Source organism: Pseudophryne corroboree, chromosome 7 (genome assembly GCF_028390025.1).
Source record: "Pseudophryne corroboree isolate aPseCor3 chromosome 7, aPseCor3.hap2, whole genome shotgun sequence".
NCBI lineage: Eukaryota > Metazoa > Chordata > Amphibia > Anura > Myobatrachidae > Pseudophryne > Pseudophryne corroboree.
Window position 1 is genome coordinate 84,970,026 of NC_086450.1, and position 17,109 is coordinate 84,987,134.

The following is a 17,109-nucleotide window of genomic DNA, read 5'->3' on the forward strand; positions in this document are numbered from 1 at the left end:
AGGATTTGTCTTTTTCGATGGCATTTCCTTCCATCATGGGCAAATATGATTCTACTGATTTCACGAGAATCATTACCTGCTATCACAGCGATGTCTGGGGCCCACACACTGCAATATAGGGCTTACTGCCATATTGTATTTCACGTTCAGTGGCCTATCATAAGAGCGGTAGTGAGTTGCCATATTGAATTATTGGCTTGTTAAAACTAAAACACAAGTTGGTTTGTAAAGATCAACGAATGAAATGCACAATTACATATGTTACAGACAATTATCACCACAGAAGATATTTTATAGAAAGGCTGTGATTGCCGGAGGCTGATATTTTCCTACAAACAGGAAAAGCAGAGACTTCCTGTCAGCCAAGGGACTTAAGAATCCACTTTTTTGTTAAGCCACCTTTTGTAGATAGTGTTGGATAAGAGAACGACAGCCTGCGTGGAACTGCGGAGCAAACAAATATTGCAGAATGCAAAACATTTCAAGGCCTCCAGTCAAGCTTTTATATAAACTCCAATTAGTAGCTCTTTAATATGAAGCTTCACGTGTTTTAATATTAGAGACCTTTAAAATACTCAGGATAATCTTACTGGGTACAGGTTATATAGGATTCACTACACAGAGCAAAACGGGTGCTAAAACCGCAAACCACTATACAAAATCATTACAACTAGGAATGAGGATTAAATAATAATTAAATAACATAGAACATAAGGATTCTCTAACATATGAAGCTCCCCAATGTCAAATAGCGCTTGAATAAAATAATGATTAAGATACAGTAATAATAATAATAATTTTATTTATATAGCGCTCTTTCTCCAGCAGGACTCAAGGTGCTTTACAAATATCAAAAACAATGGGGGTCATTCCGAGTTGTTCGCTCGCAAGCGGATTTTAGCAGATTTGCTCATGCTAAGCCGCCGCCTACTGGGAGTGAATCTTAGCATCTTAAAATTGCGAACGATGTATTCGCAATATTGCGATTACACACCTCGTAGCAGTTTCTGAGTAGCTCCAGACTTACTCGGCATCTGCGATCATTTCAGTGCTTGTCGTTCCTGGTTTGACGTCACAAACACACCCAGCGTTCGGCCAGACACTCCTCCGTTTCTCCGGCCACTCCTGCCTTTTTTCCGGAAACGGTAGCGTTTTTTCCCACACGCCCATAAAACGGCCTGTTTCCGCCCAGTAACACCCATTTCCTGTCAATCACATTACGATCGCCAGAACGATGAAAAAGCCGTGAGTAAAATTCCTAACTGCATAGCAAATTTACTTGGCGCAGTCGCAGTGCGAACATTGCGCATGCGCATTAAGCGGAAAATCGCTGCGATGCGAAGATTTTTACCGAGCGAACAACTCGGAATGACCCCCAATGCACATAATACAGAGGACTTGAGTAATACAGCAACACAGACATAAAAGAAAGCCTTAAGCACACAGAAAGCATAATCCATGACTAGTGTAGGCATTTTGGGTAATAACTTCCAAGGATTGTGTATTCCACCCTCACAAGTTACCAGGTGTGGCAGCCATCTTGGGCGCACAGCGTAGGATTACCCAGAGTGGAATGGTCTACCCCTAGAAGAGATGACACAATATGGGGGTGATTTCAGAGTCCTACAGTTCAGAGTAGGGTTCCATCAAAACCACCAGGGCCATGTATTTTTCATCCAGTAATACTAAAGGGAAAAAAGGAAGCTGATCTGTAGAACATTGCCAGCCAGATATCATGCACAGAGTATAATGGGCTTCTACAAGCTATAATCTGATGTTGTCTCGCACCAACCCCCACATTGGGAATCTAGCTCACTGAATTGAATGTGTAGCATCGGTGGCTGCTCATTGGCAGAGAGACAGGCAGTCATGTACAAACAATAAATACAGGGTGTGGTACTTGGAATGTCGACAGTCAGCATGTTGACAATGCCATTTTCTATGGACTTCTGTACTGACCCTAACTTTTAACATTGTGCCAACAATCTGTCATTGTAGACAAGATGAACGTATACCATAAATACTTATAATAGTGGTAGAGAAAATATATTTCACTGTAAAAGTGTACTACTTATAGGGCAGGATATAATGGAGTCAGAGTTTGCAAGACGTGCGGGATGATGACCAATCTGGGATGCTCTGTTAAAGGGGTAATCATTTACAAGGCATGGTTATACCTTGTAAATGACTGCCGCTTTAAAAATAAAGGCCCAAGTTCGTCCGGCATCCCGCGCTTCGTGTGAACTCTGACTCCATTACATCCCACCTCCAGATTGAGAACTTTTTTGTAAAACATTTTTCAGGTAGAGGTAAAAGTCAAATTGCATTTAATGATTTTAAGAACATGATGATGATAATGATGATAATTTTTTTTTTTTTAAATCCTCCAATGTCAAACAATTGTGTTTGTGGCATCAGGTTCTAATTAAACAGAAATGAAAGGTAGAATCAGGAATGGGCAAGAAAACAGGGCTAATTAGGCAGATTTAACTGAAGTCTCTTCTTGCACCTTTACTAAGCTGTCCTACAGAAAAAAGGATCAATACTATCAGTATAATACAGTAATTGTTAATTTTTTTTTAAAAGAGGACGCACAGTACTAAGCCTAATCGCAATGACCCTACAACCCTCCCATTTGATACATGGCTTGGGATATAGAAAAAATAAGATTTTAAACCTACCGGTAAATCTATTTCTCCTAGTCCGTAGAGGATGCTGGGGACTCCGTAAGGACCATGGGGTATAGACGGGCTCCGCAGGAGATAGGGCACCCAAAAAGAACTTTGACAATGGGTGTGCACTGGCTCCTCCCTCTATGCCCCTCCTCCATACCTCAGTTAGAGAACTGTGCCCAGAGGAGATGGACAATACAAGGCAGGATTTAGCAATCCAAGGGCAAGATTCATACCAGCCCACACCAATCATACCATGTAACCTGGAACATACATAACCAGTTAACAGTATGAACAAACGACAGTAACGGTCCAAGACCGATGTAAACTGTAACATAACCCTTATGTAAGCAACAACTATATACAAGTCTTGCAGAGTTTCCGCACTGGGACGGGCGCCCAGCATCCTCTACGGACTATGAGAAATAGATTTACCGTCAGGTTTAAAATCTTATTTTCTCTTACGTCAGAGGATGCTGGGGACTCCGTAAGGACCATGGGGTTTATACCAAAGCATCCAATCGGGCGGGAGAGTGCGTATGACTCCGCAACACCGACTGAGCAAACGCTAGGTCCTCATCAGCCAGGGTATCAAACCTGTAGAATTTAGCAAAAGTGTTTGACCCCGACCAAGTTGCCGCTCGGCAAAGTTGTAATGCCGAGACGCCTCGGGCAGCTGCCCAAGAAGAGCCCACCTTCCTAGTGGAATGGGCCTAAACCGAATTTGGTACCGGCAATCCAGCCGTAGAGTGAGCCTGCTGAATCGTATTACAGATCCAGCGAGCAATAGTCTGCTTCGAAGCAGGAGCGCCAATCTTGTTGGCCGCATACAGGACAAACAGAGCCTCTGTTTTCCTAATTCTAGCCGTCCTGGCTACATAAATTTTTAAGGCCCTGACTACGTCCAGGGATCTGGAATCCTCCAGGTCACTTGTAGCCACAGGCACCACAATAGGTTGATTCATATGGAACGAAGAAACCACTTTAGGCAAAAATTGCGGACGTGTCCTCAATTCAGCTCAATCCACATGAAAAATCAAGTAGGGGCTCTTGTGTGACAAAGCCGCCAATTCTGACACTCGCCTTGCTGATGCTAAGGCCAACAACATGACCACCTTCCAGGTAAGAAATTTCAACTCAACCTTGTTAAGCGGTTCAAACCAGTGTGATTTTAGGAACTGCAACACCACGTTCAGGTCCCATGGTGCCACTGGAGGCACAAAAGGGGGCTGGATGTGCAGCACTCCCTTTACAAACGTCTGGACTTCTGGAAGAGAAGCCAATTCCTTCTGAAAGAAAATCGAGAGGGCCGAAATCTGTACCTTAACAGAGCCTAATTTCAGGCCCATATCCACTCCTGTCTGTAGGAAGTGGAGAAAACGACCCAGATGAAAATCTTCCGTAGGTGCATTCTTGGTTTCACACCAAGATACATACTTTCGCCAGATACAGTGATAATGCTTAACCGTCACCTTCTTCCTAGCCTTTATTAATGTAGGGATGACCTCATCCGGAATCCCCTTTTTTGCTAGGATTCGGCGTTCAACTGCCATGCTGTCAATCGTAACCGCGGTAAGTCTTGAAATAAACAGGGCCCCTGCTGCAACAGGTTTTCCCTCAGAGGAAGAGGCCAGGGATCTCCTGTGAGTATCGTTCGTACTCTTCTTCGTCTTATGATCCTCAACACTTTTGTGATGAGAGGAAGAGGAGGAAACACGTAGACAGTTTTGAACACCCACGGTGTTACCAGAGCGTCTACTGCTACTGCCTGAGGGTCCCGAGACCTGGCGCAGTACCTACGAAGTTTTTTGTTGAGACGTGATGCCATCATGTCTATTTGAGGAGTTCCCCAAAGACGTGTTACTTCTGCAAAGACTTCTTGATGAAGTCCCCACTCTCCTGGATGGAGATCGTGTCTGCTGAGGAAGTCTGCTTCCCAGTTGTCCACTCCCGGAATGAAGACAGCTGACAGAGCGCTTACATGATTTTCCGCCCAGCGAAGGATCCTTGTGGCTTCCGCCATTGCAACTCTGCTTCTTGTCCCGCCTTGGCGGTTCACATGAGCCATTGCTGTGACATTGTCTGACTGAATCAGAACCGGTAGGTTTCGAAGAAAACTCTCCGCTTGTCGAAGGCCGTTGTAAATGGCCCTGAGTTCCAACACATTGATGTGTAGACAGGACTCCTGGTCTGACCAAAGACCCTGAAATTTTTTCCCCTGTGTGACCGCTCCCCATCCTCGGATGCTCACGTCCGTGGTAACCAGGATCCAATCCTGAATTCCGAACCTGCGACCCTCCAGGAGGTGAGCACTCTGCAACCACCACAGGAGGGTAAGTGCAGATGGGACCCGGACCACTTGTCCAGAAGGTCCCATTGAAAAGTCCTTGCATGGAACCTTCCGAAGGGAATGGCCTCGTAGGCCGCCACCATTGTCCCCAGAACTCGAGTGCATTGGTGAACTGACACCCTTTTCGGTTTTAGCAGGTCTCTGACCATGTTCTGGATGTCCTGGGCTTTCTCTATTTGTTCCGTATCCAGTATCATACCTAGGAACGGTAGTCGAGTTGTCGGAATCAACTGTGACTTTGGTAGATTTAGAATCCAACCGTGTTGCTGGAGCACTCTCAGCGAGAGCGCCACACTGCTCAGCAATTTCTCCCTTGATCTCGCTTTTATCAGGAGATCGTCCAAGTATGGGATAATTGTGACTCCATGCTTGCGCAGGACCACCATCATTTCCGCCATTATCTTGGTGAAAATCCTCGGGGCCGTGGAGAGTCCAAACGGCAATGTCTGAAATTGGTAATGACAATCCTGTACAGCGAATCTCAGGTATTCCTGATGGGGGGCATATATGGGGACATGAAGGTACGCATCCTTTATGTCCAGAGACACCATAAACTCCCCCTCCTCCATGTTGGCTATTATCGCTCTGAGAGATTCCATTTTGAATTAGAATCTTTTTATGTACAGGTTTAGGGATTTCAGATTCAAAATAGGTCTAACCGAACCGTCCGGTTTCGGGACCACAAATAGGGTTGAGTAGTAACCTCTTCCCTGCTGGTGCAGGGGAACCTTGATTATCACTTGCTGTATACACAGCGTTTGAATTGCAGCTAACACTATATCCCTTTCCGATGTGGAAGCTGGTAGGGCCGATTTGAAAAATCGGCGCGGGGCACCTCCTCAAATTCCAATTTGTAACCCTGGGAAACTATTTCCAACACCCAGGGATTCAGGTCCGAACTGACCCAGGCCTGACTGAAAAGTCGAAGACGTGCCCCCCCCCCCCCCCCGGTGTGGACTCCCTCAGGGGAGCCCCAGCGTCATGCTGTGGGTTTTGGAGCAGCCAGGGAGGACTTTTGTTCCTGGGCACCTGCCGAAGCAGGTGCTCTCTTGCCTCTGCCCTTACCTCTGGCGAGGAAAGAGGATCCCCGACCTCTTTTGGACTTGTGCGACCGAAAGGACTGCATCTGATAGGGTGTTACTTTCTTTTGCTGTTGGGGAATATATGGTAAAAAAAATTGATTTACCTGCTGTAGCTGTGGAAACCAGGTCCGTCAGCTCATCCCCAAACAATACATCACCCTTATAGGGTAGTACTTCCATATGTTTTTTGGAATCCGCATCACCCGTCCATTGGCGAGTCTATAAGGATCTTCTCACTGAGACAGACATGGCATTGGCCCTAGAAGCTAGCAATCCAATGTCCCTTTGAGCATCCCTCATAAATAAGACTGCGTCTTTAATATGGGCTAGAGTTAGGAATATAGTATCCTTTGCCATATTATCAAATTTATCTGTCAGCTCATCTGTCCAAGCTGCCATTGCGCTACACACCCATGCCGACGCAATTGTCGGTCTTAGCACAGCACCCGTATGAGAATAAATACACTTTAAGGTAGTTTCTTGCCTGCGATCTGCAGGGTCCTTAAGGGCCGCTGTGTCAGGAGACGGTAGCACCACTTTCTTGGACAAGCGCGTCAGGGCCTTGTCCACAGTGGGGGGTGATTCCCAAATCTCCCTGTCCTGCTTAGGGAAAGGGTTTGCCATATAAATTCTTTTGGGGATCTGCGGTCTCTTATCCGGAGTCTCCCAAGCTTTTCCAAAGAATTCATTTAATTCAGGAGATGTGGGAAAGTTAATAATCTGTTTCTTTTCCTTAAACATGTATACCCTTGTGTCGGGGACCGAGGGTTCATCCACAATATGCAACACATCCCTTATTACCACAATCATACACCGAATGGTTTTAGTCACCCTAGGGTGCAATTTTACTTCGTCATAGTCGACACTGGAATCAGAATCCGTGTCGGTAGTAGTGTCTTGTGTTAAGGGACGCTTTTGAGACCCCGACGGGCCCTGTGAGTCGGTCCAATCCGAGGATTGACACCCTGATGTCCCCCCTAAATCAGCCTTATCAAGCCTTTTATGTAAAGATGCCACACTTGCATTCAACATATGCCACATGTCGATCCAATCTGGAGTCGGCACAACCGACGGGGACACACCACTCATTTTCTCCACCTCCTCCTTGGAGAAGCCTTCCGCCTCAGACATGTCGATACACACGTACAGACACCCCACACACACAGGGATTAACCTATAAGGGGACAAAACCCCAACCAGGTCCTAAGGAGAGACAGAGAGAGAGTATGCCAGCACACACCAGCGCTTAAAAACACTGGAAAAAATATGTCCAGATAGCGCTTTTCTATATATAATATGCCAATTCCCACTCACTGCGTCGCTAATGTGCTCCCCTCCTCTTTTTTCCAGCCTGTGAAGTTCAGCAGGGGAGAGACCAGGGAGCCAGCGTTTTCCTCATGCAGCTTCTGTGGAGAAAATGGCGCTGGTTAGTGCTGAGGATCAAGCCCCGCCCACCCGACGGCGGGCTTCGGTCCCAGTGATTTTTCAATAAAATGGCGGGGGATCATAGATTTACTGCCTCCGCAGCCTAATCAAACTGTATTTGGCCAAAATGTGAGGTTTATTGCTGCCCAGGGCGCCCCCCCCTGCGCCCTGCACCCTTCAGTGCTGCTCAGTGTGTGTGTGACTGGGAGCAATGGCGCGCAGCTTACCGCTGCGCGCCTTACCTCATGAAGATCTGATGTCTTCTGCCGCCTAAGATGTCTTCTGTCTTCTCATCCGGCTTCTATCTTCGGCATCTGTGAGGAGGACGGCGGCGCGGCTCCGGGACGAACCCCAGGTGAGACCTGTGTTCCGACTCCCTCTGGAGCTAATGGTGTCCAGTAGCCTTAGAAGCAGTGCCCAACTTGACAAGTCAGCTCTGCTTCTCTCTCCTCGGTCCCACGATGCAGGGAGCCTGTTGCCAACAGGACTCCCTGAAAATAAAAAACCTAATAAAATTCTTTTTCCACAGAAAACTCTGGAGAGCTCTCTGCAGTGCACCCATTCTCCTCTGGGCACAAGATCTAACTGAGGTCTGGAGGAGGGGCATAGAGGGAGGAGCCAGTGCACACCCATAGTCAAAGTTCTTTTTGAGTGCCCTATCTCCTGCGGAGCCCGTCTATACCGCATGGTCCTTATGGAGTCCCCAGCATCCTCTAGGACGTAAGAGAAATGGTGGGAAAGATAAATAGCAGTTACTGTTGCGTTTCAATTTAATCTCTCCATTGCAGCCGCTATTATAGGGCCAGTAGTACTGCAGGGAAATTCAATCCCAGGTTGGGTTAACTACAACTTGATATACAACTTTTTTTAAAGCATTTTATTTTAAACAAATCTGACATCAGATGAAGGAATTGCTACATGAAATCTATAACATTTATAAAAAGGTAAGTAACCAATTATATCCTGTTGCTCTAGATTACTCTCTGATGTGGCCCAAGCACTCTCTCTGCCCAAAAGGACTCTGCGGAATGAGAAAAGTGGGCGAGCTGGACATAGTTTTCACTGAACCGTATATACTTTATCAGTGCAATCCCTAAGTCACCTAGTTGGGTTGCCATAACTTAGTTCTCAATCATGACTACTTTCTGAAAACACAAACATTGTTTAGTTTGCCCTAGTGATGTCGTCCTGCTCAGATCACTCTCTAGATGTGCAGGTGTAAACCCTTTCCTCAGGTTTTTTTTAAAAAAAAATAGTAAGGTACCAGCTCATGATTAACAGACTGTCAGTAATGACCAATGATGTTCTTAAGTAAACTTTATTCTGAAATATATTTAAACAAGGCTCTTGACACCATTCAAAATGAAGCTGACCAATCCTGGAAGCCATAGTAACTGCCATCAGGAAGGGATCCCATCTTATCCTCCTTTAAGGCTGCAAATAGATTATCTGTTAAAGCATTGAGATCATAGAGAGAGACACGTGGTATCATCCAAGGATTAATATGCTATCAGCCAAAAGAAATCCGTCTATAGCTTAGTCTCAAAGCCTGGTGACTTCTAAGAAGGAGCTTAGGGTCAGATTTATTAAGCCTGCTGAAGTGATAAAGTGGAAGGTGATAACGCACCAGCCAATCAGCTCCTAACTTCCATGTTACAGGCTGGGTTCGAAAAATGACAGTTAGGAGCTGACTGGCTGGTGCGTTATCACCGTCCACTTTATCACTTCACCAGGCTTAATACATCTGCCCCTAAGTACTAAAACAAACTTTTCAGAAAATGAAGAACTAGACCTTTATTTAACTGTTCTTGCATGAAAGCTAGAAACATAGCTTACTAGCCTGTCTTACTGTAGCACCTGAGAGAACCATGCTCTGCTTGGCCAGAACAGTAAAGTTGACACCACGTTTGCCATCTCTTTCTTGATATTAATTAGAGGCTGTGGCGCTAGAGGACGCAGATGACATACTCCGGTCTGCACTCCCAGGGCCTAGGCAGCATACCCACTCTCTATCTCTCTGCTGTTTCAGACTTTATCCTTAGAAAGATACTGGCCTCCTTTGGCATTTGCCATTGTGGCCATGAGGTTTCCTTGTATTTGTCCATCATAAGCTGAATACCTGACAGACGAAGTTACTCCTCTTCTGTGTGTACCTTGTCCCTACTCCCAGCCATATGGCTTGCACAGATTCAGATGTACAGTTTAAATTAAAGGGTAAAAAAGATGCATTATGGCAATGCTTAAACTTAGGGGTCTATTCAGAGTTGTCAGCAAACCAAAAAAAGTTAGCAATTGGGCAAAACCATGTGCACTGCAGGTGAGGCAGATGTAACATGTGCAGAGAGAGTTAGGTGGGGTGTGTTCAAACTGAAATCTGAATTGCAGTGTAAAAATAAAGCAGCAAGTATTTACCTTGCACAGAAACAAAATAACCCACACAAATCTAACTCTCTCTGCACATGTTATATCTGCCCCACCTGCAGTGCACATGGTTTTGCCCATTAGAGATCAATTTTGCTGCTGCGATCAGGTCTAAATTATTACATTGTCATGCTTGTGGTAGCAACTTGAAATGATGGGCTATACGTAAGAAGCGGAGGCTTGGAGCTGAAAATTTAAAGCGGTGCTCACATCCATTGTAAAACCTGACTGGCTTTACACCAAATATTATTAGTGCTTCCACCGCTTTGTAAGTACGGTATTAGCCATCACTTCAAGCTGCTACCACAAGCATGACAATGTATTGAGTGTACTCCCAATGTCCTCCACAGTCACCAGATCTTACTTCAATAGAGCACCTTTGGGATGTGGTGGAATGGGAGATTTGTAGCATGAATGAGCAGCCCACAAAACCGCAGCCTCTAAGTGCAGCTGTTATATCAGCATGAAGCTGAGTCTATAACGAATGTTTCCAGCATCTTGTTGCATCCATGCCACAAATAATTTAGGCTGTACTGGGGCAAAAGACGTGTCCTGCCCAGCAACTAAATGGGGTACTTAAACTGGCATATAAGTGTGTGTGTATCTATCTATCTATCTATCTATACATGCACACACACATTTAATTAAAGACACAGTTTATAATATATTGTTTTATACTTTAGTGTTTGAAAACCATTTCCGGAAAACTCTCCAGTGCTTTCAGGATCATCCAAATAAATCCCACGATATTAGGAATGTAACTATAAAGGAGAACATAGCTGGTCAAGAATGTAGTGTGATCATGTGAAATAAATATATGTATTAAAAAAAACAACAGATAATTATCTTAATTACTGTGGAAATGAGTGCGGTCTGTTCATGATTGATCGTATGTATAATTGCCTACCCGCAGTGCAGTCTTTCACCCTTAGTGACACAAAATGATTTCATGATGTACAAACGGCTACACATGAAGGATGGGAAGGCCTGTGTATCAGTGTCACTGAGCAGAGATCCATCACCGCTCTCTTCTTCCACGTCCCATAATGATGGACCAAGGTACAAAAGTGAAATTAAACATAGACCCCAGTTGGAACACCATCAGAGCCTAGGCAGTGTCAAATTTGGATACTCAATGGGAAATTTGGAAGGTAAAAAAAAAAAGTCAGGCTGAGCAAATGCCATTTTATTTGCCGTGCTTTCCATCGATCAGCCGCGTAATCCATCAAACGCGACGGGCAGAAAACTCCCCGTCATTACTCAGCCTGTTACTGGAGTGAAATGTTTTCTGTCCCTTTGTAACAGCACAAAACAATTAGTGACAGGGGGTGGGCTATTGACTATTTATCAAATCGCCTTGATTACGCCGTTTCCTTTTTAAAACACAGTAGTCTAAGCTGCAGTCGCTACAAAAATTAAATATTAACTTTCCTCCCTCTTTATCCACACAAAAGAAAATCAATGCGTGTTAATGCCTCCTAAACCTATACACACTGCATCCATTAAAAGGGATAAAGGAATTTGTAGAACATAGACTAAAAATGAAATAAAAACATAAAAAATATGAAGACAAAATAACTAATAAAAGGAGATTACACATGTATCCAGCAACACAATATTCCTCGGCCCTCAGCGAATATTTCAAAGAAAATTTTATTTCACGCGAAACAAGAAAATAAAAAAAATAAAACATGCAACGTGTGCCAAAAAGCAATTAAAAAAATATCTAAAAAAAACAAAAAAACAAACAAAAAAAAAACAGAAAACAAAACTCAAAGAGCAATAAATAAAAGAAAAGTATAATATAAAAGTACAAATGTCAGCAACAATAAATATTCCTTGCATACTTGTGATCACAATAACCTTGTTGATTGGGGACTATACTTTCTGGGAGCGCTCAGCTACTGCCAATTAATATTCATTAGGCATTGCACAGAGCGTTCATTGCCAGCCTCAGCTGTACTCTCCACGGGGTAGGGGAGCTATATTTATGATATTAGGAGAGCTCCTCTCGCAGGCAGAAGAGACCGTGAGGTCACGACAGACCAATGAAATAATTTGCCCCAAGCAATGTCTCCCTGGAACTCTTTTACCTCTGATCTCGTGGTGTTGATTAATGAAGCAGTGGTGTCACTTAGACTGATCTACCGGAGCGACAAGAGAGAGTGAAAGCACTCACCCTTGTAACACTGTATCTGATGCAGGACAAATGAATGTACATTTAATACATTTTCAAAGAATAGGCTCAAAAATCATTGCCCTAAGTATTAAAACGCTTAACAGCATGCGGTATGCATATTTCCAGATTCAGAAACACTAAGTAGAAACTGTGCTTTAGACAAGGCGGTCATTAGAAAGCCCAATAGGAGTTCAATATATATATTATAGGTACATTTACTCTACCACTGGTTCAGTAGAGAACATAAATCTTGTCATATAAAGGCATAAAGTCTGCGTATGGTACATAATACAGTCTTGCACAAATTCCAGTATTATAGCATTTGGTAGAAAATCACAACTACTCTTTTGAAGGGCTCCCATTTCATGGTGGGTGGTCTTCATTTTGCCGGCAGCCGGGCTCCCGACGACCAGCATACCGGCGCCGGAATCCTGACCGCCGGCATACCGACAGCTTTTCTCCCTCTTGGGGGTCCATGACTCCCCTGGAGGGAGAATAGATAGCGTAGCGCGTCACCCTGCCAGCAGCATGGCGAGCGCAGCTGTCGGTATGCCAGCGTCACCCTGCCAGCTGTTTGCACTCGCCCAGCTGTCGGTATGCCAGCGGTCGGGATTCCAGCGCCGGTATGGTGGCTTGCAGCATAACATACTACACCATTCATGGTAAAGCTTGCATTCATGGTATTATGTAGATGTAGTAGCTTTGTGTGTAGATTAGCCACGTAGATGACCACATTACCTGGTCACATATTAAGGGGATTATTTAAAAAAAGTTGAGTTGTAAATCCCGACAGTTCTAAGCGTGTTTATGCCCCAGATTTAAAAGGGCAATGCTTTTACTAGCTGTGTTCTTGCTAGTAAAAGCATTGCCCTTTTAAATATTGGGCATAAACACGCCAGAAGTGTCGGGTTTTACAACTCCACTCTTCACAAATAAACCCCTAAGAGGGTGTAAAAGACTAGTGTGCTGTGACCTCCCAACATACGGCAGCACGAATATTAGAAACCTGCAAACACCAAGATGCATATAAGATTGAAACATAATCTATAGTATAATTAGTGAGTTCTGACGTTCGAACTTAGACGTCCCCTAAGATCTGTGAGCTGATATGGTCGCGGAGAAGTCCTTTAAAAATAAATAGTCACGTTTACTAAATGAAAAAGAGTAACAGTGATTATAAAAAAGACTGCACACATGCTATTCTTAATTCATACTATCCATTCCTCTAAGTGTTATGTACCAGCATTGATTACTAACTAACCAAGCAATATCCAATTACTAAGAACAAGTAAAATGATAGTACAATACAGTCATACATGTTGAGTATCCCTTATCCAAAAACACCTGGGACCACAAGTATTTTGGCTATTGGATTTTTCCGTATTTTGGAATAATTGCATACCATAATGCGATATCATGGTGATGGGACCTAAGCACAGAATGCATTTATGTTTCATATACACACAGCCTGAAGGTAATTTCAGCCAATATTTTTAAGAACTTTGTGCATTAAACAAAGTGTGTGTACATTCACACAATTCATTTATGATTCATATACACCTTATACACACAGCCTGAAGGTTACAGTATTTAATACAATATTTTTAATAACTATTAAACAATGTTTGTGTACATTGAGCCATCAGAAAACAAATGTTTCACTATCTCACTCAAAAAATATATTTCTGAATATTTGGATATGGGATACTCAACCTGTATTATGTTTGCAAAAAAACTGAAAACCAAACAGACATACATACCCAAACTTTGCAGCTATGTCATACACCTGCTTTTCATGTTGTAGCACCTTCTCACGATCACCCTCGAACAACAAGGTGGCAACACAAAGCTGATTTGGATCAAAGCCTTTAAACTGTAAAATAACACAGTAGACACTGCAGTGGCAGTAGAATATTACATTCAAAAAACTGTATTGCTCACACCGGCTACACATATTTTGGCATTCGCAGCTTATATTGGAGTAATTGACCTGTTCTCGCCGTGTAGGTCGCAAAAAACAACAAAATAGACTGATGGGTGAAATGAAGTCAGGTCAGTATTGTACATGTTGGTAAATGTGGTAGATGACTATTATTGGGTGGTGTGTGGTCAATGTCAGATGACTCAATGTTGCCCAGAAGGGATCTGCACGCTTGGCTCTAGGGCAGTGATTTTCAACCTTTTTTTACTCGCGGCACACCGAACAATATTTTAAAATTGCCAAGGCACACCATCAGTTCCCCACAGAGAAAACCCCCCAAAAACACACATTGGCCCTCACAGTAAAAATAAAAACAACACACATACATTGGCCAACACAGAAAAAACAATCACATTGCTCCCCACATAAATCATGTTGCTCACACATAAATCAATCACATTTCTCCCCACATAAATCCTATTGTTCACCACATGAATTATTCACATTATTCCCCCCATAAATCCTTATTCTCCCCACATAAATCCTATTGTTCCCCACAGGAGAAATAAAACAACAAATATTAGCCCCTACCAGTCAGCTGTCCTCCTCCCTGCCACTCAGTGGCGGGGGTTCATAGTGGAGTGCTGCGAATACTGAGCAGTGGGCGGGCGGGCAGGTGTGGCTGCGGGTGGGCAAGGAAAGCTGCGTATGCAAGCAGGAACTGGAAGATGTGTATGCAGACGGGTGGGCTGGCTGGGTGGTGAGACACAGCGTCCGTGACCTATGATATCACACTGCCGCATCTTCAAGGCATAGGTCACGGTCGGAGCACGACTGATCCTCTAAGAAGAGCCCGGGCCAACAGTTCACTCTGAAGGTGCAGGAAGCTGCTCTGGCTCCGCGGCACTCCTTGCAACTGGTCGCGGCACACTGGTTGAAAAAGCCTGCGCTAGGGAATGAAAGCTTGAATGTCATCTAGTTTGGCCACCCACATTTAGCCAAAACCGACACTGGTACAGTTGCTGGTGCAGAGTAGCCGTAGTGACCCGCACCTGGTCAGCGTACACTCCTCTACCCATGACATTAATTATATGTATTCCCCTGCCATGTTTAGTACTTGTACAATCATATAACTGGGCCTGAAAATAGAAACCACTATTCCTAAAGTCACCATAATCTCTGGCGTTTTTACTAGTATTCCAATGCATTGCTCTGTGTTGTGGTTTTCAGAAGGCATCTTGTTCTGTCCATCTGTATCTCCTGTGGACTACAAGGGCTAGTAACAACTGTGCGTCAAACATGCCTGACGTGCATTTTTCTCTAGCGTCTTTAACTTAACACTTCAAGCAACAAATGCCACAAAGCACTTTAATAGTCTTTAGAATTGGTACCAAACATCTTCCAAGCTACTAATTAGATGGCTTTTAGTTTTAGTGATCAAAAAAAATACAAACAGCCAAAATGTAAACTATATAATATTAAATTTGCACACTGAACTACAATGATTTCAGTCTATAGATAAATAACAGAATATAGTTGCATTGAGCCTCCATTGTGCGTCAGCCTACACAAAAGAAACTACCCAGACAATAAGACAGCGCTTCTCACTTTGCATCACAATATTTTTACTTCATATACAGGTTGAGTATCCCATATCCAAATATTCCGAAATACGGAATATTCCGAAATACGGACTTTTTTGAGTGAGAGTGAGATAGTGAAATCTTTGTTTTCTGTGGCTTAATGTACTCAAACTTTGTTTAATACACAGTTATTAAAAATATTGTATTAAATGACCTTTAGGCTGTGTGTATAAGGTGTATGTGAAACATAAATGAATTGTGTGAATGTACACACACTTTTTTTAGTGCACAAAGTTATTAAAAATATTGGCTAAAATGACCTTCAAGCTGTGAGTATAAGGTGTATATGAAACATAAATGCATTCTGTGCTTAGACTTGGGTCCCATCACCATGATATCTCATTATGGTATGCAATTATTCCAAAATACGGAAAAATCCGATATCCAAAATACCTCTGGTCCCGAGCATTTTGGATAAGGGATACTCAACCTGTATATATATTTTTAACAAAATAGGGCACCGGCCAGTGCCAATACTAAAACATACAAATAATGTTTAAAAAGTGTTTTACCACATACAAATACTATATATTGCACACTGATATCATATATATAACCCTGGATGCATTATATAGATATCACAATCCCCATATGACTCTATTTAGAAAGAAATATGGGAATATAGTATATAAACAAGCTCTATTTAATAACACATAGCAAGCTTATATAGACAGATCTTCATTAACTAATGAGCCCACATGTGAAATGCATAATGTTAGTTCAGCAAGCATCATGAAATTGATGAGCCAGTCCACATGCAGGTGAATAACGATGTTAATCAAGCAGGTTATTTCTAAACAGATAGCACTGATTAAAGTCCATCCATGTTAGTAATTTAAAAGGTTATTAGTATAGCTGATAGATTTGAGTTCAGCTGATATGGAAGCACATATGTGAAAGGCAATATTTGAACACTGCAGTCCAAAGTCCACCTAGGGTACACTTACTATGTACCCAAAATTAATACCTCTCCTTAGTTGATAAAAGGCATTGCAGCCTATTTCATGGAGTCCGGTGGACCGATAAAGACCTGCACAGTGTTCCTTTTTAGGTATAAGCCTCTCTCCAATGTAGCAGCAGCGGCCAATGTATATGTAAACAGCAGAGTGCGGTATTCCAGCGGCCAAAGAGTCACCAAACGCGTTTCTCCGCCTACCCTCCGGCTTCGGCGGCTTCCTCAGTGTGTGAAGGGTAGGCGGAGAAACGCGTTTGGTGACTCTTTGGCCGCTGGAATACCGCACTCTGCTGTTTACAGATACATTGGCCGCTGCTGCTACATTGGAGAGAGGCTTATACCTAAAAGGGAACACTGTGCAGGTCTTCATCGGTCCACCGGACTCCATGAAATAGGCTGCAATGCCTTTTATCAACTAAGGAGAGGTATTAATTTTGGGTACATAGTAAGTGTACCCTAGG

At 43.4% G+C, this 17,109-nt stretch overlaps 1 protein-coding gene across 1 annotated transcript in view; it reads right to left on the reverse strand.

The window, feature by feature from the left end:
• Positions 1 to 17,109, reverse strand: part of AGPS (alkylglycerone phosphate synthase) — a 398,584-nt gene that overhangs the window by 139,719 nt on the left and 241,756 nt on the right. The window contains exon 14 of the mRNA XM_063933392.1: positions 13,890 to 14,002. Within this exon, the coding sequence (XP_063789462.1) occupies positions 13,890 to 14,002 (113 nt within the window). The remainder of the gene's footprint in view (positions 1 to 13,889; positions 14,003 to 17,109) is intronic.